General features: G+C 41.0%; 3 protein-coding genes across 4 annotated transcripts; 1 reads left to right on the top strand and 2 right to left on the bottom strand.

Annotated features, from left to right (window-relative positions):
- Positions 1 to 682: 682 nt before the first annotated feature.
- On the top strand, positions 683 to 4,716 carry LOC101170202 (vitronectin). Of its 2 annotated transcripts, XM_011482606.3 has the most exons (8): positions 683 to 791; positions 1,385 to 1,504; positions 1,600 to 2,013; positions 2,118 to 2,257; positions 2,342 to 2,498; positions 2,603 to 2,755; positions 2,830 to 3,330; positions 4,243 to 4,716. In XM_011482606.3, exons 1-8 carry the CDS (start codon positions 734 to 736, stop codon positions 4,362 to 4,364), a joined length of 1,665 nt encoding a protein of 554 aa, XP_011480908.1. In that variant the 5' UTR covers positions 683 to 733; the 3' UTR covers positions 4,365 to 4,716. The 2 variants fall into 2 exon arrangements, with proteins under 2 accessions (XP_011480908.1, XP_011480909.1); XM_011482607.3 differs by lacking the exon at positions 1,385 to 1,504 and having other exon boundaries at positions 685 to 791; positions 4,243 to 4,690.
- On the bottom strand, positions 4,370 to 11,042 carry scarf1 (scavenger receptor class F member 1). The gene is given in 14 exon segments (XM_011482605.3): positions 4,370 to 6,275; positions 6,355 to 6,492; positions 6,804 to 6,928; positions 7,109 to 7,220; positions 7,314 to 7,420; positions 7,982 to 8,110; positions 8,226 to 8,444; positions 8,516 to 9,056; positions 9,922 to 10,023; positions 10,120 to 10,181; positions 10,547 to 10,810; positions 10,812 to 10,859; positions 10,861 to 10,904; positions 10,995 to 11,042. Coding segments are annotated over 14 exon segments (3,021 nt in total). The 3' UTR covers positions 4,370 to 5,193.
- Positions 11,043 to 11,182: 140 nt separating this feature from the next.
- On the bottom strand, positions 11,183 to 23,563 carry LOC101172996 (RILP-like protein 1). Its single transcript, XM_023961977.1, has 8 exons — positions 22,978 to 23,563; positions 20,822 to 20,945; positions 17,782 to 17,903; positions 17,066 to 17,251; positions 14,197 to 14,366; positions 13,947 to 14,072; positions 13,763 to 13,858; positions 11,183 to 13,391 (listed from the first exon to the last, which is right to left on the bottom strand). The coding sequence occupies exons 1-8, from the start codon at positions 23,299 to 23,301 to the stop codon at positions 13,268 to 13,270; spliced, it is 1,272 nt and encodes a 423-aa protein (XP_023817745.1). The 5' UTR covers positions 23,302 to 23,563; the 3' UTR covers positions 11,183 to 13,267.
- Positions 23,564 to 23,655: the final 92 nt, after the last annotated feature.

Here is a 23,655-nt window from a genome sequence, read left to right as displayed (position 1 = left end):
TTGTTTTTCCATTTTATAAAAGTTGCTCCAAGAGTAGACATCACCCACAGAGAACATTTGTGGTGTCAATAAAGCAAAGTCAACAAACACAACCGATTACTCTTCAGCAGCTTGAAACCCAAAACTCCGTCAACTCTTAACCTTAATCCTGTGCATCTTCAAATTGTTTCAAAATTAGGAACTGGTCCACCAAGAGGATCCTGTCCAACTTATCTGTAGAGGGAATACTTTTTCTTTTAAAAATTAAAAGGTTTTGATTCAAACATATTAAATCATCTGCTTTCTGTGTGAATCAGTGAGCTCATGTGATTTGAAAACTTTCATTTTATTTCAGGAATATCCAAAATTTTACTGAAACTTAAGTGTCACAAAGCAGCTAGTTACTGTAGATGACTTGTGCCTCCTTTTGTAAGTTACATTCAAAATCTCATAAAGATTAAAATAGTGTGCTAATTTCAAACAGAATATTTATTTTGGCTCAAACACAAAAAAAAGTTATTTGAAAATATACAAGTTCTGTAAAACATGCCAAAAGAAGAGGTCAGCAATGAAAGCCATAGATTCAACTTTGTTTCTCATTGATCTCGTTTTCTCTCTCTCTCTCAGTGTTTATTGGCTCAAAAAGAATGAGTTTAAAGTAAACAAGGGCAGAGGGGTGAGTGACACATGTTTCCAATAACTGAGCGCATGGTCCATCATTACTTTCAGTCTGTGTGCTGACAACAGAGGCGACATGAAGCTGTGGGACGTCCTGCTGCCTGCTCTGCTCATCGGAGCTTTTGCAGAAGACGGTGAGTATGAAACCAAAAATCAATCAAAATTCTGTTAGAAGCTTTAAGGCTTTTTAGTGTAATTATTTTAACACTGGGACTAATCAAACTTGTCAGAAATGTTATCTTGTGTATCCTGCAGACAGAATTACTAACTCTGCTATTAACTGAATAGTTAATTGGGTATTAATTTACACAAAATCTTCTGTCTCCGCTATTTTTTCTTTTCTTTTCACATCTACAATCTGATCAACAGAGCAAAATCAAGTTGAAATAAAATCTGATATGTGTTCAGTAGCATTTTCATCATCTTAAGACAACAATCTAACCAGCATCTAAACACATTTATAGCCACATTAAATTGATGGTCATGATTAAAGGAAATCTCTTTAGAATAAAGCTAACTTTTGAGGTAATTAACCAAGTGATCTTTATTCCCGTTATTAAATCTATGAAGCCAAAGATAATCCAATGATGAATACTATAATTCCTTGTAATTGGTAAACATTTAATCCAGGTTAACCGTAGCTGAATTTAAATTTTCTTTAATTGAAAAAATAAATTTCTCTCAAATAAACAGAAAAAGTGAGTAAACTGCGTGATTCTATCTCAAGAGTCTTGTTTGGACCGCTGTGAAAACGGCTTTGACTCTCAAAGGAAGTGCCAGTGTGACTCCATGTGCACGTATTACAAAAGCTGCTGCTTTGACTTTGAGGCCATCTGTGGTATGATGAGTAAGAAACCGCGTCGCTCTTCGCCTCAAAATCATGCTGAGATCCTCATGAAGCCAGAAAAGGATTTTGATTCCAGTCCTTTTTGTCCTCTTCAGCTCGTGGCGACACGTTTGACTTTGCAGAGGATGAAGACTACGTGTTTGAAAGCACCACTCCAGCCGCCGAAAGACCATCAGAAAAGCAGCCTTTCACAGTTCCGAGTCGTGAGCGAAAGCCCAGCCGATGGCCTCACTCAGACTCCAACCACAGTCCTCATCAACGTCCAGAGGCCACTCTTCACATGACCAGATCCTCACGACTGATAAATGAAAAAGTTACACGTTCTCCCAACACAGACAACGTGGCCATCACAACCAAAGCTCCCGGGACTAACGCAACTACTGAGACCAGCACTGTTCCTTCCAAAACAGCCACCACGCAAGCCCCTGACCCAGACGCAGAGGTCTGCAGCGGCAGGCCCTTTGACTCCTTTATGCAACTTAAAAATGGCTCCATCTATGCCTTCAGAGGTAAGCGGCCCATTTGTGAGTCTGATTCACATTTTTTTCTTCTAAACTCAACTGATTTCAAGAGTTTTTATTCAGTGTGTCTTATAGCCATGCACGTTTTCCAGGGGAGTATTTTTTTGAGCTGAACCAAAGGTCAGTGCTTCCTGGTTATCCAAAGTTAATAAAAGATGTGTGGGGCATCAGCGGGCCCATTGATGCAGCCTTTACCCGCATCAACTGTCAGGGGAAGACCTACATCTTCAAGGTGAGGGCACAGGACACCGCCTGTCTGACACCTTTGTGACTTCCAAAGACATGTGCTACTGTTTATCTGAAAATGTTTATTCAGGGAAACAAGTACTGGAGGTTTGACAACGGTGTGCTGGATGATGATTATCCTCGAGATATTAGTGTTGGCTTTGACAAAATTCCAGATCACGTGGACGCAGCTTTTGCCCTGCCTGCTCCTCATCACCACGGGAAAGAGAAGGTCTACTTTTTCAAGGGTAAAGCCATGAATCCTGTTCCTCGAATTTTCATTGTCAATAAATTCTTTTAGGTCTAGTAGGGGTCTCAACATGTTACACTTTCATGCTGTGGGTCTGTCCAGGGGACCAGTATTACATGTATGAGTTCTTGCACCAGCCATCTCACGAGGAGTGTGCCATCATCTCTGAGCACTCTCCATCCACCCTGTTCAGACGTTACACAGACATGTACTACAACAACTTTGAGCGGTACTTCAGTGAGCTCTTCTCAGACTGTAAGTAGTGGAGATGTAAACGAGTGTGTTTGGAAATGAAGCAAGGGATGCATTTTAACTTCTGTCTCCACCAGTGCCCCAACACCATGATAAGCACCACTTCATTAACAAAGACTGGAAAGGCCTCAAGTCTCCAGTAGATGCTGCCATGGCCGGAAGAATCTATGTGACCCCCCGGGGGTTGATACCACGACGCTACAATTACCAGCCAGACCAGCAGTGGGGTCGACAGCAGGGGCAGCAGTGGGGCCGGCAGTACCAGCAGAATGGGTGGCAATGGGGGCGGAGGAGGTCAAACCGTTCACCAAATTGGGGGTCCATGTCTGAGAGGGGTATAAACATGGGTCAGGGGTTTGCTGAGAGGGGGATGGAGCTGGGTTTGAGACTGGCAGAGAGAAGAATGGAAATGGAAGAGAGGTTTGGACGAGACTGGGACAGACGTTGGGATCAGGACTGGGACCAGGACAGGCGCAGGGATGTCTATAACCAGAACAACAGAGGCAACTACGACTCCAGAGACGACAGATTCTTCCGAACAGACATGCCCATCCAGAACGTCTACTTCTTTAAAGGAGGTGGGTAGGATTAGTCTAAGATGTGAAAAGACCTAAAACAAAAATATTGCATTTAGAAATCGACAAAAATGAGATCTATCTCTATCTGAGTGCCTGTATTTAAGAAATAAATTAAACAAGATAGGAAGAAAACGAAAGATTATCAACCCTTTCTGACTTAAGGATAAAGACTCAGTAACTGGAGTCAGTGAAGAGATCAGCGGGCTCTCAATTTAATGGAGCTGGTCATTAAAATAATTGTGCGTTTTGTGGTACAGGCACCAAATTTGGCACGGATGTACTTTAGTATCCCCTCTTTCTGAAAAGCATGTTAGCCACAAGAAAATCAAAGATTTCAAAATATTTATAACATATATTTAATGTTCATTTAATAGTATTGTGTAGGTACTCCTCAAGCTTAAACACTACATTTTGTGCATGAACAACCCATATTGTTGAGACTGGTGCAAACACACATTGAATAGTTTTGTAACAATTTAGTGTATGGCTGCAATCTTTACAAAAGGTCGCCAATTTGGATTTTTCTTGTGGCGAATGGGCTTATACATCCATGCCAAATGTGTGCTAGAACCATGAAATGCTCGACTTACCTGAAGTATCAAGCTAAAAGGCTCCGCTATCAACACAAAATTATTTCAAAAGAAAAAACTAGCTCAGACAGTCTAATGAAGAAGCTGACTTTTGAAACTGTAAAGGTCAGAATGGCTGCAAGAGAAAACAGCAGCTAATGTGATCATTCAGCTTCCTCCGTCTCACCACAGCAGACTCATTATAGTAATTCAGTTCACATGTTGCACATCCATTCACATGACAAACAGGCAAATCCAGTAAAAAAACCAAAGGTTTTAACCCACTAGTATATTGATGTGTGGACAACTGTACATTAGTAACTGCCTGATTTGTCTTCTCCAGATAAATACTTCCGAGTCGACCTCAGCACTAAAAGAGTTGATCCTGCCATGCCGCCGTACCCCAGATCCATTGCCAAATACTGGCTGGGCTGTTCAGACACCCCTGAACTGGAGAGGAAGTAGTCGAGTTTTTTTATTTGTCTGTCATTTTTTTCAACAATGTAGTGCTCTACAAAGAAGGCCAAACATGTTTCTACTAACACAAAAGCAGCTCCTCATCAGCGTCTGCAAACAACAGAAATCAAAGTTCAGGCAGCTGGTTTTCTGAGCAGTTATCTCCTGCTTTTTAACCTCAGTTGGGCAACTTCATTAAACACAGCAGCAGTGGGGGGGGGGGGGGGGGGGGGACACTTCTGGCACTAAAAACCTTATCTGTTTTGAGTTCTGAATGCTGATTCTCTCAAACTTCTTGTGTAGCCATTTTTTGTTATATATATTAACATAGTGAATAAAAAAACAATTGATGACTAAACAAAGACCAGAATTGTAGTTTTGTTTTTTAACAGTAGTGTTGTCTGGTGTCAGGAGGTACATGTTCTAGTAATGGATAGAAAAAAAAGGTACACATACATTGAGAAAGTACATCAAAAAATTATTTTACCAGGACAAAGACCTACCAAACCCAGGACCGTCACATGGTGCATGTGTCTTCTCCACTAAAGTCAGAGGATGATTGTCTCCAAAATAAAAGCTTGTGCCATGTGTCACTGAAATACATTTTACAGTGCCTCATACTGTTAGGTTCTCTTTCTTATTTTTATCTTTAAGCCAGAATTTCTTTAGTATTTTAGTATGTATTGTAAAATAAATGCAACATTATTCACATTATTAACTTTCATAAAAAATTGATATTTTTAGTTTACCAGTAGTTTTCTCCTTCCTGCATAATTTCAATGTCAGAACAGGAAGAATAGTTTCTCAGTTGGATCTGCTGATATTTTTCTCCCAGATGTTATGACTGCTTCATGAAGATGTTTTCATAGCAGGGTTCATAGTCCACATGGAAAACTGCGCCTTTCATGTTGGTGATCTCAGTGGGGTTACCTGCTGGTCCCACGGTTTGGTAGCTGCTCTCAGTTTGTGTCCCGCTTGCTTCTCCTCCCCACTCTAAGTCCTCCTCAGTTCTAGGATCTGACCTGGAGTCAGCTTGTGCCACCTCTGCCACCACCTTCAAAACAGATGGTGGAGTTTCTCCCCCTGCTGGTGGAGAGTGATCAGTTCCTGGAGTGTCAGCAGAGTCAGAAGACGACTGCATCCCCCTGGCTTCCTGAACTATGCCAACCCCCCCTGCAGGCGGCCCTCTCTGCTCCCACAGAGTTACCCGAGCTCCTAGCTTCCTTCTGGGTGGTTTAGTGATGCCTTCAACCACCTTTGACTTGGGCTTGCCAGACTCCTGCTCTCTGTGTCTCTGAATGCTGCCGAGTCTTCGGAGCATGGCCTGAACACGGCCCTCAGAGCCAGATTCTGTCTTTGATAGGATCTTGCCAGCCTTACCCAGAGTCACATACACTGTGGTGACCTTCTGGGAGGAAGCATCCTCCACGGCAGAGGTTGTCAGCTGACTCTCTTTTTGGGCAGCAGTGTTGGACATAGTTCTTCTTCGCCCTGATGGCCCAGGAACCTGCAGACAGGCTTGAGATGGGGTTCTGTCTACTTCCTGGTCCACTGCCTCACGGCTGGACTCCTGATTGTTGGAAAGTTGCACGTCCACACCACCTTCCCTCTCCTCATCCTCCTCTCCAGTTTGAGCTGAGCTCCCCTGGAGGGTAGAAAGCATCAGAGCCCCCCAGGGTGACTTTGCTTTGCTACGAGGAAGAGCGCCAGGGTCCTGACCAGAACCCCGCCTCTCTTTAGGGCTGAAGCGGGTGCCTTCCGCGAAGGAGACGGATGGGCGTTTGGACTTGGCGATGCTGGAGGTGCGGGGGATGTTGAAGGAGGAGGAGATGTCCTCTGTGCTGAACCCTGATGGGTCCAAGAACATGTTACACTTGGAGCTCATCTCCTGGAACTCACCGCCCGCCACAGCTGGGATGTCTGACAGAAACAGAGATTGAGAAAAGTAGAGGTTTTACTTCCTGTTGAAAAATATCAATTCAGGTAATAGCATTTCTACCTTCTCTTGGTGGGACACAGTAGAGAGCTTCTCCCTCCTCTTCATCACTTTCAAAGGACGACCCCTCGGTCATCCAGTTTGATGAAGGAGGTTCAATGAAGCTATGGTTAAAAGTCAGCTCCGGGTCATGATGAGACACTGTGCACACAAAGTCCAAGATAATTAATTGTAAAACACTGCTCACCTTATTTCTAAGACATATTTTTTATACCTAAGGTGATTTAAGTGTTAAAGTGAAAAGCGGCTGATAAACAGCCGAGTACATGAACTTTGAGTTTCCTTCAGCAGCTGACTCGACCCATGCTGAGTTTATGATTCACCTTTAAGAGATAGTGGAGACTTAAAGGAGCCGATCTCCTGAAGAACGAGTCAAGTGTGCTAGAATATGTGGCTCATGCTTTTACATGTTCTTGAAGAAATCATGCTGTAAAACCCTGAGGTGTACTGACCAGTGACCCGCGGCAGTCCAGAGGACCAGTTGGAGGCACACGGTAGGGCAGCACCAATGTTTGCCAGGACACTGTAGACGTGATATTTCATGCGAACCACCCATCCTCCATCGGCCACAGCCTCACTGCAATTCAACAGTTGTACATGAAACAGAAAAGCTTTTTTTTAAAATGGGTTAAACATGAAAGTTAGATATTAAGCTTAGGTGGGTTTTGTTGTGATTTGGTGAATGTAGTACTGGAATTAGAAGTCTTCCACAGGGTTATTATCGTTCTTTCACATTTGATGTACAAAAAAATCAGACCTGTCTTTGCCCACAGCAGGACCTCCTCCACAACACAAACAGCAGCAGAGAACAGCAAGAAGCAGCAGCAGCAAAGGAACCAAGACGCCTGCGAGGACAGCACTTCGACTACCTGACCAACCACGGAGAATGACAAGTCATTTCATCTCATGGGTGCACAAATCAATGCACGCAGATGGCAGAATGAAGTGATGATTAGACCTACTGTTGGGGCAGGCTCCAGTGATGGGATGGCAGTGGACTCCCTCCTCACATTCACAAACAGAGGAACAGTTGAGTCCAAACTTCAAGGGACTGCAGCTACTGTTACAACTGGAAAGGAAAATGAATCACAACATTAACATTCATCCATTTTCTAAAACTGCTTGATCCCTTTCAGGGTCATGGGGTCACTGGAGTTTATCCAGCCACTGTTGGACAGGGGGTAGGGTGGACCCTGGAAAGGTCGCCAGTCCATCACAGGGCAACACACAACCAAACACACTCATATCTAAACTTAACAGACAATTTAGAGTAACCGATCAACCTGTGGAAGCATGTTTTTGGGCAGTGGGAGGAAGCCGGAGTGCTAGGAGAAAACCGAGCACTCACTCCGCATGCACGTGGAGAACATACAAACTCCATGCAGAAAGGTTGCAAGTCGGGATTCGAACCGGGTCCTTCTGCTACGAGGCGAGAGCGCTCGCCGCTCACTACATGAGAACAAGGATTAAGGAGGATATTCAAATAGCTAATAAATGTCCTTAAAAAAAGGGCACACGTGTTTAAGGGTTAGACAAACTGTTGCATAACTGTGATGAGAACAAATATAAAATTGGACGAGAGTCCGTGTAAAAGCACTGCAGGGATTAACATCTCCTCCCAGTAGCTCACCTCTCCCCCTGAAAGCCTGGTTGACAGACACATCTTCCTGTCACATGATGGCAGGTACCGTGGACACAAAGGCCACACAGGAAACTGCAGGAGTCTCCATACGTCTTGTCTGGGCAGATCCTGTCACACCTGGACAAGGATTGAGAAGGAGGTCAGGAGGTCGATCATAGAAGAACAGATTCCCGTCTGACCCTAAACTCTCCTCAGAGTTCATCTCTGTCTTTACCTAAATTTGCATACCCACCTGGCTCCAGTCCATCCAGGGTCACACTTCCCACAATTCCCAGTTCTTTTATCACAGGGTTCATTATTTCTGCATCGTGGACACCTTTCTTGGCAGCCATAACCATGAAAACCAGGAGGGCAGGGGTGGTCACACCGCGTACCATTCCAGCCAGGCTCGCAGGCGATGCATGTGCCGTCCATGGCAGAGCATGGCTTTTTGTCCTGACAGTACCCACAGCTGAAGGCAGGAGATTGAAAGATTGAGTCAAAACACTCCAAAACACATGTTCACCTGTCACCACACCTTACCTCATTTTACACCCACTGCCATACCTCCCAGGTCCACAGGGCTGATTGCATGACAGGCCCTGGTACCCGGGGTGGCACAGGCACTGACCGGTGGAAGGGTCACAGCGGCTGTGTGTGAGGTCACAGTTACACTTCCTGTCACAGCTGGGTCCCCACGACCCTGCTTCACACTTACACTCACCAGTCCACTGATCACATGGAGACTGGTTGCAGTTGCACCTGAAGGGACATTTCATCCCCCAGAATCCACTGCGGCAGTGACACTGGCCTGTGAGCTGATCACAGCTGAGGCCTTCAGATCCATCAGCGGTACACTGGCATGGTTTGAAGCACGTTGAAGTCCACCAGCCTGCATCACAGGTGCAGTTCCCATCCACGGGGTGGCAGTAGCCGTTGCGAGTGCACTTGCAGACATTTTGGCAGAGCGGTCCCCAACGGGTTGGATTGCAAATGCACACGCCAGTGTTGGGATGACAGCGGCCGTTTGGGAAGCACTGACACACCTGACGACAGTCTGAAGACCAAAACTCACCAGGACAGCCTGGTGGAACAAAAAAAACTAGTTCAAAGCATTTTCAAAGTTAGTGTCGTTCTTAAAACCAAATGGCAGACATTCTCAGTTAACCTTCAAATCCGATTTACAGACTGAAATTGTGATCTATCTCTTTAGATTTATCGCAGCTCTTTTTTCTTCATTCAACCGGAGACACGTAAGAAAGAATTAGTCCTTTTAAGAGTATTACTAAATTGTCTGTCCTCTTTGGGAGTTCTAACTTGGATTTTATAATTTAGCTCTGGAAAGTATGGTTTTAAAGTCCCACTCTGTTGGTCTTTTGATCTGTTGTAAAAGGGTTTCCAGAGATCTTTTATTTTGATTATGCCGTTTTTAGCCTAAGACATAATTCTGCAGTTGTGGGTGGGACTGTTGGCAAGGAGTAAGCCAACACCCGCTTCCCATCATCCATCTTTTACATGCTCTCCTACTAGCCTACAGCCCCTCACAACCCCAACCTAATATTAGCGGTGCAACAAAAATGGCGAGCAATTTTGGAACTATCCAGCCACACGGTATTGATCCAAATGCCAGCTCAGATGAGGAAAATGAAGATGTAGGGACTATTTGTCTGCAAGTGGATGCATCAAAATGGAGCAGAGCAGGGAGACTGTGGCTTGGGTCTAATTTATTTTCCATATGTCCTCCATCACGAGAAAAATGCCTCAAGAACATGTTAAAAACACCAAAAACACCATTTTCATCAGAGTGGGTCTTTATATTCAGGACCTGTAGATGTAAGTGACCTGTCCTATTTATTGATTTCTTTTTTTGAGTAAGTTCTTGTGGGTGAGTTTTTCAATCAAACCAATAGTAAAGAGGATTATTTGAGCTGCTGTTTGTTGCAACGTACGTGTTTTGCACTGAGCTCCATAGAAGCCAGCTGGACAACGACAAACTCCAGGAAATAAACAGATCTCATTCTTCAGACAGGCCTGCTCCCCCTCGCAGACAGCTGCACACACACGAACGGTAGCATTTAACTCAGTAAAAACAAAAGAAATCAAGGCTGGATAGTCACAAATTCAGAAACTTGTATGCTTGAACTCACGTATAGTGCACTCTTTTCCCTGTTGACGCCATCCAGTGCAACACACGTGTTTGGACGGGTCCCTTAAAACATTTGACATAATTAAGCAATCCTTAAAAATTTGTAAAATGACAAAAGGAAACTGAACACGTTATTAAGAATATGAAGCAAACGCTTTATGTAAATTTAGATTGGCATAGAATCACTAAACTTTGTTTTATTTGATTTCAGCTCCTTTTTTAAATGTACCCTTGCTTTAAAACATAAAAAATCATAAAGCACTCAAATAAGCACAAATAAATGTGAATCTTGATTGTCCTATTGAAGTAAAAACTTTGCTATAAGCTTCAATGCGCTTTTTCCTCAGGAGGCCCAAGGAATCCTTTTGTTCTCAACAGAGAACAAAAAAGAGCTGAAAGGTGTGAGTTATTGCAGAAATAACACAAACCTGACATCTTCACAGACGTTCTTCCCACCAGGATCCAACATGAGTGCCGAGGACCAGCAGCAGCAGAGCAGAGCAGCCAGAGCTCGGATCAAGGTCATCTTCCAGAAAAGGCTTGTACCAAAAATCTGAGACCAAACGTTTCTGTTTTCCTGGGTTCTAAATTCACTTGTTGCCTCAACCCCTTCCAGTTTCTGAATGAGGCACAATGAGAAGCAGTATCTCTGCTTTGTCCAAACTCCACCCTGCCCTCCCTCCCTCCCTCTGTCCGGTGAGTCGTCTTGTGGCTCCGGTGCACCCAGAGGGGTCAGAACTTCGGGTTTCCTCTCTCATTTCCTGGGGAAGTCAGAGCCACTTCCTTCTATTCAGCCAGACACGGAGCTTTTTAAAGATGGACACGCACACACTAACGTGAAAAAAGTCACGACGCACACATAGGCGGTGCAAATACACCACCTCGGGTGTTCAGACTTTCCCCGTATTTGTGGCTGAAAGTCATATGGGAAATGAAGACATCTTTCACCACTCTATACAAACGGAGAAAGGCAAAAACAAAAAGGAACATGATTGCATCTCCAAAAGGGAAAATATTTTCCTTTTTTCCTTAAATAAGGGAAACGCCAACAAGGTTTTTTTTTGCATTCTCAGTGTTTATTAAAACCTCAATATGACAGAAGATCTGCATCAGACTGGTTTTGTGAGACATTTTATTAAGCTGGAAATAAATCTTACATGTTTTATTAGAGACATTAATAAAATGTACAGCAAACACACATTTAAGAAGATCGCCCGGTTTACAGTTAGTCAAGTTGACAATAACTTAAACTACTAGTGCTATGATTTGACATTTCCATGAGGAGTCAGGAAAAGTGGTTTCTTCTCACTAAGTTGAAGCTGGAGGAGCAGAATAACAGCCAGTTTGGCAAACATGTATAACACCACCGGGGAATGATTTGGCTTTTTTATTTTTTTACAATATTTGAGATACAGATTTAAGGCAAACCTTGCACTGCTGTAGCAAGTTTTTAAAAAAGTGCTTGTCATCATTTAGAAAACATACAGATTTATAATTCTCAGACAGAGACCTGGGTGTTTGAAACTAAATATCCTGAGTTAAAATGAAAACAGAAGTCTGCCCTCTTGTGGAACAAAGGTGCAACGTGGAACATCCTGTTTGAAGTCAATGCTTTTTTTCTTACAAATCCTTTATATATAAGGTAAAAAAATTAAAAAAATAAAAATACTAAACCAACATTTCGGCTTTTAATTACTTCTATAGTGGATGGATAAACGTAACTTTAAAATTTTTAATAGCACAAAAAGTTTACGTAAAATGTTTTCGTTTTTAAAGTCCCACTCCAATGAAAATAGTGTTTTGGAGGTTTTTCACATGTTATCGTAGCATTCTTCTCATGATGGAGGACAAATATAAATCAGGTGAATCAGGAGCAGATGAAAAAATTCTGTTTGAAAAAGCTCTCAGTTGTGACAGTGTGTATTCAGACCGGACACATGTGGTTCGCTTTGAGTGAACCAGAGATGGTTTCCCCCCGATAATCTGGAACACATTTTAACCAGGATCCCCTCTCGGATCCATAATAGCATAATCATCATTTAAAAACCACTGAAAACACTTTTCCGACAGATCAAAACATGATTGGAATGAGATTTTAAGTGAACCTTTTGTGCTCCAGAAATTTTCAACATTTTGTTCATTCATCTAATGTACATCACTGTGCAGTTAAACAGAAACGTTTTTTTTGTTGACAGTAGTACTAATAAAGATAAACAACAGGGTTTAAAGTTGACATGTTTTAGTATTTTCAGATATATTTTTTCAGCTTTCATTAAACTGTTCATAAAAAAGAAAAAATGTGAACACGGTAATTATTTAAATGTTCATTTAGATTTTGGATCAGAGATATATTTGATTAAATAAACGCTTCTTGCTGCATTGAGTTTTTAGGTTTCCCTTTTAAAAAAATATAGAAGACAGCTTTAAATTAATTTTGTGAATAACAATAAACTCTCTGATCAAACCAGTTACAAGGAAAATATATTTTTAAATTTTAAGCCTCTTGATACTTTTCATAGGAATTTTTTGGAAAACAAAGTGTCGTCAAATTCTATACCTAAACCTTTAACCTTTTTCTCAGAAGTGTTGTGAAAGAAAAACACTAAACCCTTGATGTTTTTGTTTTTAAGACAAAACAAGTCATTAAAAAAATAAAATGTAATGATTTATATTCATAGTTGCAAAAAGAGCCAGCAGTTTCATTTCAAAAATAGGACTAAATTTCTATAGTCTTTGGATTTTGCATAAATGATTTGAGGATGTTTATAAATATATATATATATATATATATATATACTTAATGTATTTGCATAACAGTTGATTTCTTAAAACCAAAGAAATAAATGTTTTTATCATAGAAAAATATAGATGGTTGTCATTTTAATACTTGAAAACAAAGTCAAGTGTCCCTCTTTATACTGACATAAACGTACCGTGAACAGTGCTTCTCTTTTTTTAACAAGAGTGAAGCTAAGAGGAAGATTTTTAAAGGGGAAACAGCTGAGGGGTTTTTCCTGTACTTCGTGTTCCCTGCTTTCACTCTGCTGCTGTGCTATTGTGCAGTTTCATCCACATCTCCCTTCAAACAGCTCCAGATGTTCTCTCACAGGCTTGAGGTGAGAAGGCTAAACGGTGTCCTCACTAGCAGATCAAGATGATTGTCGCTGCTCTTCACCGCCCTCTGAGTCTCCAATGATCTCCCAGCTGGAGGCCGAGTTGCTGATGTGGGTGGGACTCCTGCTGCTGCCGCCGGACAGCGTTAGGAAGCCGAAGCTGCAGCCGACAAAGTGAAAGAGACAGCCCGGAGGTCAGATGTGCAGTCAGGGATTACAGCTAAATATAGACGAGGATCGACAGACGGCAGCTGAGTGATGGAATTAGTAGAGCGAGACAGATGCTGCTTTGTTTCTGCTTTATTTCAGGCCTTGACTGGTGTAACTGAGAGGTGTAATAAAGCTAAACTGTTGCTTCAACTATGTTTTTCTAAGATGGATTCTTTTTGCGTTTATGTACAGTAAAAGTATCTTTAATTTGATAAAATTAGGTTAACTGTTCTAATTACTTAAAACCAAAAAAAGCTTTTCAATGAGTGGCTGAATGTGTCCCCTCTGAGCAGAGAAGTGCAGCTGTGAAGGGGAACTCACAGACTCCTAATGCGCGATTCTGCTGGTTTGTCGCTCATTTCTGCCGGGCCGTCCACTTCTGTCTGCCCAGACGAGGAGCTCTTGTCCTCCTCATCGCTGTAGAGAAACAAGCATGCACTCATCACCTCCTGAATCCCATTTTAACACGCTAAACAATTTAGCAAAGGCGAGACAAATGCTGCACCTGCTGCTGCACGAGCTCACGGGAATCCCCAGCATCTTGGCCTTGATCAGCCTCCTCCTCTTTTTGATTTTGGAGCGAACCGCTTCCAAAAGGAAACCTGGACACCTCTCCTCGTTCAGTATTTCCCTATAAACGTTGTGCAACACATCATTTTTATTCAGATAAACAACACAACTCAGACATTCCCAAGCTTAGAGAATAAAAGTTGTAACCTAAAATGGCACAAAAGTCACAGGATAGACAAACCTACCTTTGATAGTAGTTCAGCTCTTCTTGCACCAGGAAGAGGTTGGTTTTCAACTCATTCCTCTCAAAAATAATGTCCCGCAGCTCCTTCTTGGTGAAACACGGCTGCTCCGGGTCTTTGGTGTCGCCCTTTGACTTTCTGGCTGACTCTTGTGGAGTTTGACTTGGACTGGACTGAAGGAAGAGTATATAATCTTTATTTTCAACCAGAAATCCCACACTTTAGTACAGACTTTTTAAAAATAAGACAGGCCCTATCTCCGGTAAAGGTATGGGCTCTAATCTAAAAAGCTCAACGAAACCAAAAATCCCACCAGTCAGTTCACCCTGCAAGCTCAATAATAAATTTGAATTTTCTGCTAAATTTCTTTATTTTTTGCAACTTTGTGGTAATTCTAAAGTTGTTGTCCTTTCCTCCAGCACAGAATTTTAATATCTGTCTCTGATGACGACATAAAAATGATAAAAGTCATAAAAACATCCAAGTTATGAATGGGTCAAAAAGGTTAAAATAAAGTTAAACTGGAATCAGTTTTACTTGCAATGGAAGCCAGACTAAACAACATCTACAGTCTGTAAAAGAGACATATTCATAATAACTTTCAGATAAAAGGTTTTAAAAAATTATGATTTTTTTTTTTTAAATCAGAAATAAACTATTTTTTTAGAGTCTGAGTGCTTTTAGATTTCCTACGTTTGTGTTGCATCATCATTTGAAGGGTCTACATCAGGGGTCAGCGACCTTTATGACATGAAGTGCCAATTCCAAATGTTCTCCTTAACAACTGTGCCAAATAAATACAAGAAAAAAAATACTAAAACATTTCCAATATATCTCAAATTTAATTTTATTCACCAACAGCAGGTCAAATAACCTTTTTAACATAATTTGGCATGAACTCAAAAGAGTGCTTTCATAACAACATTGCTCAAGGAAAACATCTGTGTTTGTTTGAAACCAAAGGCATTTGTGTAATGTCATGCATACCGCAATAGGATTGGATACATCACAACAAAATACCATCAATATTTCTAAGAACTTCAAAACCATTAACAATAACTTTGAAAAAGGTATGCTTTTGGCTCATTCATTGCTCTAGGACAGTGTTTTTCAACCTTTTTTGAGCCACGGCACACTTTAACCTTGACAAAAATCCCGCGGCACACCAGCACCCCCCCCCCCCCCCCCCAAAAAGCAGAAACTCATAGTCTGTTTTGATCTACAGCCCCCCCCCCCCCCCCCCCCCCCCCCGGCAATCTGACGTGCATTTTTGTGATAATTGTGGCAGAAAAAGCAGGAAGTTGCAGATGTTTTTTCTAAAAGATGTAATAAAAGTTAAGTTACATACAAACTGTATGTTCGTTGTGGTTTCAATCCGTGTAACAAGGACGACTCATTGTACGCTAAGGCGCTGTCCCTTTAAGCCAATGCATCATGGGAGATGTAGTGTGAATACGGCGAGAAAACGGCAGAAACACTTGCGTCTCTGAGTTTCATGGTTTTGTTCACTTGTTCCAGTCTGATACCGGATTCTGTGGAAAGCTACACCGCTAAAGACGAGCTTTAGCTGGTGTTTTTGTTGGAAATGAGTGAGTTATGAGCTAAATTGGAACAAGGAAGTTTAGACTTTAACCACTTCTGATTGGTCAGACTGATGACATGTGATTAAGCCTTCAAGAATGATTGGTGGAGTCGTGGAGACAGTAAAAGCTGCGGGACTTTTCAGAAAACAGTTATAGCTGAAGGTAAATTGCGGTGCCGTCATTCTTATCAAAATGTCTTTAATAGAATCAATTAAACGCAAAGAAAAAAGTATTTTATGATCTTTTATATTCCTAACTACTCAGTGTTTTATCAGGACCTGTTTGGATGAACAAAAAGCTGATTTCCTGGAGATGGTTAATGTTTTTAGATCAGTTAATGAGGGCAATTTTCCACGGCACACTTGACCATCTCCCACGGCACACTAGTGTGCCGCGGCACACTGGTTGAAAAACACTGCTCTAGGATGATGTCATGAAATGGGCGGCAACCACAAGGAGAGAAAGGCAGTGCCTCAGAGATCCAGTTGTCTTACTTCCAGGAAGAAAAATGAGCTTTGAAAAAAAGGTGTTCTTCAGTGGGCCAAAGGTAATTATTATATATATGGATATAGTTTACCCTGAAAGGCTTAAGAAAAACATGGTATAGGCCCCTTAATTCAATTTATGAGCTTCAACAAACGGAAAATGTTTGAACTTTAGCTACTTTGATTTTTTTCTATTCTGTTTTGATTGATGCATGTGATCCCACGGGGCAGCTCGATATCCACATGTTCCCTCCATTAAGTCATTTTTTAATGCAAATTATGTCAAGTGTGATTTGGTACTATTGTACAAAAATATAGAGAATTCATTTGTGATCAAACACATTTACCAACATTTTTTTTTAGAATGTTTGTTAGTTTGGTAAATACCTCACCAGACTACAGAAGCTAAATGCATTTAGCATGAAGACATGGTCAAAATTTCAGATTTAAGTTTAAACTGACCTTCAGGATGAGGAAAAAAGGGGATTTGATGTGACCGACTGTTTCAAAGCGGATACGTTCATTAATGCTTAGTGTTAGAATTTATATTCTTAACTTGTTCTACCCAAAAAAAAAAGTTTTATTTTGCAGCATACGAACTGTTTTCAATGAAGATTATTTTTTTACGTTTTGAGACCATGAAGTCAAATTGTAATTTGGCTTATTATAATTCTAATTAATTGTAACTTTAATTTTATTTTGTTACACAGCTGACAGAATCCATCCTTTATAAAATCAACACACTAATCTCCATTTGTACAAGAACATAAGCTGTAAACTTTGACATGATGTGTTAGTGCTTACAGATGTGATGCTGTTTGTGTTATTCAGCTGTGCCTGGAGTTTCTCTATCACTTTGTGTTTCTCCTTCAGGTCAGCCTCCATGTCGGTCTTCCTCTCCACCGCACTTGTCAGCTGCGCCTGCAGCACGTTCTGCTTGTGTCGGAGCTCTCCGTTCATTTTCATGAAGCGCTCCAGCTGTTCTTGAAGCTGCACCACAAACACAGATGAATGCGAGTTATTGACCATTGGCACAGGCACAGGGAGACTCCATAAGGTTTTTTTTTTGTTTGTTGGAAACACAGATGAAATCAATGTGGCTTTATGTGATGATAACAGGGGAATGACAAATGAATTTAAGGCATGTACAGAACCTAAACATACACAAAACAAATAAAGTTGTAAAGGATTGGAAAAAACAGAGAAATTCAATCTTAATCTGGATTATTTGCACCTGTGTTAGACCTTTGTTGTTGTATGTCAGAGAAATAGGAGCAAAAAGCTAAGCATTAACAAACACACCCAGCTGTGGGTGCTCCTTATACCATGTGACAGACATGCCTTAACACATAAACAGACACAAGCGAACAATCTTTGTAGAGCACAAGGGTGTTTCTGCAGTTAGTGTCCCAACTCATGTGAAATCTGCCCACTTTCCCTGAGGGTAAAACACGCCCTGTCTTCAAGAGACCTTGATGAACAGATGAAGAGCTTAAAAAAAACAAGTGTTTGTGTCTTACCGCTTCCACCTCTTTAGAGATGGTGGCGTTCTCCTGGACTTTGGCCCTCAGCTCGTCTCTCTGCTTGTCCACCACTTGTTTGAGTTTTAACATCACCTCCCTCTCCTGCCGCTGAACACGATCTGACAAACACACACACACACGTAAATACACAAAAACCCAATCTGGCAAACACACACATAAACGCACAAACTTTCCAACATGACTTCAGGTCAGCATGGTCACAAAGTTAAAGTCAAAGTCAAACTTGTACATTTTGGGCCATACAACAAACAAAGTCCCACCCTCTGATAAAAGGATCACTAAATGTTTAACATAAAAAGGTGTGCTAAACATGATGATGTTTTGCTCATATCACACAAAGTAATTACCATATTTTCCGGAGTATAATTCGCACCTTTGGGAGAAATGCTTCTGAACAAATCCGCCAAGCGGCAATAATGCTACATTTACACCCAACAGGATTTATGCGTCAAATTCCCGTCTGCTGCCTCTTTATTTTTCAACGTGCATCAAATTCGATGTTAAATCCTGATCCAAAAATGATCCTCCATGTTTGTTTTGGTTGGTGCTTCTTCTTCTGCGCTGCTGTCAGTAGCAAGTATTGACACATACTTACAGTTGTCCTTTAGCGGTTGATATTGGTAAACAACCACTAAGGGCAACTGGGTGTAAATGGAAAAATAACCAATATATTTATGTTTGGGGTAAAAAACACAAAAAAGTTACTCCTCAGTATAAGTCGCAATTCTGGACCCTGAACTATGAAAAAAAAAAAAAACACGACTTACACTCCATAAATATGGTATGTCTCTTATTAGCAGCTAGGTTCATTTTTTCTATGTTACACAAATTTATAATGTAATTGTTTCAATGCTTAAAAAGAACTCCCTTTTTTTTTTTTTACAGTAAATCAGGGCAAAATTTAGACACATATGACAGAAGACTGAAGCCACCCTGTCAAAGGAAATCAAGATAATCTCCAGAAAGGAGGGAAAATGTTTTTAAAGAGGCGGTCGAGACTGTTCTAACTGGATTTTTTAGGATTCCAGAAATCTTTTCAAAAAATGTTTGTCAAGCATTTCTCAAATACCTTTGCGTTTATTTCCTTTGTGTAGTGTGATGGATAAACTGAAGGTGAACTGGCTGCTTCAGCCTAAGCAAACACCAAACCAGCACGGATAACAGTCAGAACAAAATGAAATAAAAACTTGTGGTCATACAGTGTCAGCATATTCACTCACTCATCTGCCCTGAGTTTATTGATTGGAATATAACCCCACACAAGAAGTCCTTTCTGTTTCACTTCTCTGTTTGAGTGCATCATCAGCCTTTTGAGATTTCGTTGCAATGAGAACCCTTTTTCCAACAGTTCACATGATTTGTTTTACTAACCAAGCAATATTTAATCATCATCTAGGGAAATAAAGATGCTATAGAGATGTTTGGTAACATGATATGGACTTTCAGGGGGTTTCTGGACCTTCTCTCAACACTGAAAACATAGGAACAGTGTTAGAACAACTGTAAGAACCTAAACCTTAATGGACCAGTTTGAAGGATTTAACTTCCATCCAATGTTTGAACAAACACGGTGACTGTCTCTACTCTCTACACATTTGAAATATTTACATATACCTAAATTCCTGGGGTAAAATACACGACCGTTGGTCAGCACTAAGATAGACTGAGTGCTGATAGACCTGTGGTGCAACCTGGACATATCACACACAGGTCACATGGTGATTTGCCCGGGTGACCCAGCCAGGGATGACCAGACCCCCGACTTGTGCCCAGGTAGTGCACTAAGCCACACGCAACCGTCCTCAACCAGAGTCAGCGTCGAGCCACTTAACTATGTTTTTCATGGCTCCTCATCTGTGCAGTCTGCAGATCCTTAGGAGTCCAAGGACCTGCTGGCCTAAAAAAGTCCTTCAAGCCCACTTGCAGCAAGCCTTCCACTCCTCTCTCTGACACTTAGCAACCAGCTCATCATACTTCTATTCTTGAAATTCCTCCATCCATTCTTTGCAGTTAGCTTAAGTTGCACCCACTGCTTGCTTGACCTCAACATCAAAAAAGAGTGTTGTTGCTGCACTGTTGTCTGGGAATCAGTAGTTCCGGGTCTCTTGCTGTTACAAGTGTGCTCTTTAGGAGTAGAGGCTTAACACCTATCCTTACCAAGGTAGTAGTACTCTTGAAGGAGCGTTACCCCATGCTGTAATTGATACCAGTCCAGATGGCATCTTTTATTACCCACTACAGTCCTGTTCTAACCTCAACGCCTGCTGAGGAGACCTTGGTGTTGGCAGAGTCTTTGTAGAGCAGAACTGATTGCAAAACAGAAGCAGCAGTTTGGGTTTGTACCCAAAGAGTGCAATGCTTCTAAGGTCCTTCCACCTGTGTGGAACCTGGAACATCTTCTTCTCAAAGCCCTCCATAAAGGTAATCAGGACTTTATAGGCAAGCAGCGACAACAGCAGACAATGCCATGTTGATTGATCCAGGTCTTAAACTTTCCAGGGAGCCCAGACCTGTCCAAATCCAAGAGCCACATCTGGAGATCTTCACTGGTACCTTAATGTGTCCTTCATGTTGCTAATAAAGTGTTTTCAGGCTCATTACTGTTTTTGTTTCTGTTTACACAGTTAGAACCTGACATTATCTGCTGACTGGTTTTTAAAATTATGCTACAAAAGTGAGAATTGAGATTGAAATGTCTGCATAATATTACAAAGCTTGAGGAGATTACAGAGAATAATGCACATTGAATCCTTTCTGTGAAGAATTTCTTGAAAATTAAAGTATGAGCTGTGCAACTTTAAAGTCACCTTAGTCTAGATATTCTTGAGTTTCCCCTAATATTTCATAAAATCTTCAAGGAACAACAATCTATCTAAACATATAAACAAGAACTATTATCCAGAGTGAGCAAAAGCTTGTCAAATAAAAATGAAAAAAAAAAAAGAAATCTACTCACAAAGAAAAGAGAAAAATCCAACCTGCTAGTTTTCATGTAAAGATTTGAAAAAGAATGTACCTTCCTGTGCATGATTGCCCTTCAGCCTGTTTTGTAGACCCTCCTTTTCCTCCTGGAGCTGCTGCACCTGGACCTGCAGTTCTTCACACCTCTTCCTCCACTGCAGCTCCTTTTCCCGCAACTCCTGTAAAACAGCAATGGAGAAAGACATTAGAGTTACATCAGAGATGCTAACTGAGAACAGCTCAAACGTACTGAGAAATCTGGGCGGTTAAAATGTTTATGCTATTCTGTCTGTTGCTAAGTTGGACCAGATGTTTCAGCAAACTACCACCATCACATTTTTAAAATCGTTGGATACACTGGATGACTTTAGCAATGGTGTCTTGTTGTTAGACACACAACTACTGAATAGCATACAAAAAATTATGTAAGAAGTAACCATATAAAGACACAATAAAAAAAATGTAACTGTATGAAACCAAAGTTTTGGAAAAAAAAGGATCTAAACAAACATCTCAGACCCACTTTGAACAAAGAAAACTATTCAATCTGATCAGTGAGTGACTCATCTAAATGCTTAGCACATGTCTCTTATGTATGGTTGACATGTCTGATTTGTTAAGTGCTGCAATAAAAGTAATTAGATGTGCCCAATAACCCAATAAGAGGAAAGATCCCCCACAGCCATGCAAACCTAAAGTTAACATAATTTTGCTTCGAGTTGGTACAGACAACATTAAGCTGTACAAATAAAGTACAAGTCAGTAAAGTCATGACTGAAAAAATGAGATACATTACCCACCTCGAAACATTCTCCACTCTTACCATCCATCAATTTGTGATCTTTATGACTATTTTATTACACCTCGAGTACAACTGGAGCTAATTTTGATATAATTATGCAAACTTTCTGAGCAGTAGGTCAACTTGCCCAAAACAGCATCAACAGCGTGAATTGGTCTTTTACACTACCTCATGAATCCTATTATGACAGAGCTGACATGCAACGAAAAGCATGACTGTTGCTTCTAAAATAGCATGATCCCCAGCCTCCAGCACGCAAATCTTTTAGTGGTTGTCTGGTTGGCGATAGTCGCCAGAGAGACAAGGAAAGGCTCTGGGTTCCACAACAACAACATATCACTAAAGAATCAATTTCCGTGATGCTTTCTTTTGTATAAACATGTTGTTTATGGCTAAATTTCATATTCACAAAAGCAAATTTTCCAATAAAAAAAAACTGATTTCTTTGTGTTCAAACTTGAACTGCAGCAATGTTTAAACTTAATTTCAGCTTCAACAAATACAAAAGCTCAAAAAACAATTAACATTTGTAAATCTTTTGGAATAATGACATAAGTTTGCTCTCGCATTTTCTCTTTTTATTTTATCTATTTTTTCTATGTTTAGTTCTATTTTCTTTATTTTTATTCCTTTTTTTGATTATGTCTAATAATTAGAATCTTCCTAAGGATGTAACACGTTTATTCTGTATTCAGAATTGTAATATACATTGCATGTACATAATTGTTGCATTTTTTTGTTCTGTCTATTGCAATTGTTCAACAAAAATAAAAAAATTATTTAAAAAAAACTAAAGAATAAAATGTTTACATTATTTTTGTAAACACTTCAGTGTATTTTTTTTATTTTTATTTATTTTTTATTTCTAGTTATTATACCCCTTTTGAAAAATGTGGGTTGTCTTTTAGTAGAGTGTAATTTTAAAAAGAAAATGATCTGTACATTTTACCGTATATAAATGCCCACTTTGATTTTGAGTGTTACTACAAAGCTAGGTTAGTCATCATAAGATAATGCTGTTTAGATGGGCCCCTGCGATATTTGAGAGCCCCCAGAAAAGCCAGCAGCGGCCCTGAACATCTCCATTGGTTGGCGGAAGGATATCAATTAATTAGATCGCGTAATGAGGTGTATTTGTTTAAACCTGTCAAAATAAATAAATGTTACCATTATAGTTTCAAAAGCATGCAGTTCCTATTCTTAATATGTGCAACATTATAATTTTTAGTGGTTTAAAAAAGAAAACTTCTGTGTTTAGTAACTTCAGTGTTTGTCAAAGTTGTAGCTTAAAGCTACTACGTGTTGTAACGTTTAGGCACGCGCGCGCGCACAACGCCGCCTCACTGTTAACAGTTACGTTGACTGTTAATTGCAATGTTTACAATATTACCTAAATTCAAGCAACTTACATGTATTTCTTTATCAAGGCCCTCGTCGCCGTCTTTCTTTTTCTTCTGCTGCTGGATCTGAATGCTCTCGAGGGTCTTCAGCAGCTCTTCTTCCCGCTGAATGTGAGCGTGGTTCCTGGAAGCGAAGCTCTCCAGCAGCTCCAGCACTTTCACTATTTTTGGCACCAAACCCTCGACGCTCTCTTTACCGTATCCATCGATAAGCCTCTCCACCTCGGCCCCGATGAGTTTGGCGATTTCATAAACATCGTTGACTGTCAGCAAGGCGACAGTCTTGTTAAAGTAGCTCTGGCTCGTGTCTCTGCTCTCCGGGTAGGACTCCATGTCTGAGCCGCGCGGCTCGCTTCCTTCGTCGAGTGTTACTGAAAGCGACGGTGGCTTATTTGCTGCCACAGAAAATGAAAACTACGGAGGTTGTCGGTGCCCGACCTACCGCGCATGACATATCTGAACTTCCACCTTCTCCCATGCAAACATGAAGCCGGTCATGTTGCACTCCACTGAGAGAAAATAGCGAAGCTAGATCCTCCTCCGCTCCAGACCAACGCGGCCTGAAAGCTCAGTGATGCAGCGCGCCGAGACGAGACGAGACACCGTCACTACAGCTTAAGCCATTTCTGCAGGCAGAACGTCACTAATGATCTTGGTAAAACACCAAAACTAAAGCCAACTGTTCAC

This window comes from Oryzias latipes, chromosome 13, assembly GCF_002234675.1.
Source record: "Oryzias latipes chromosome 13, ASM223467v1".
NCBI classification, from domain to species: Eukaryota; Metazoa; Chordata; class Actinopteri; order Beloniformes; family Adrianichthyidae; genus Oryzias; species Oryzias latipes.
The sequence above is the reverse complement of the archived record's forward strand: the minus strand, read 5'-3'. Positions and strand labels throughout refer to the sequence as shown.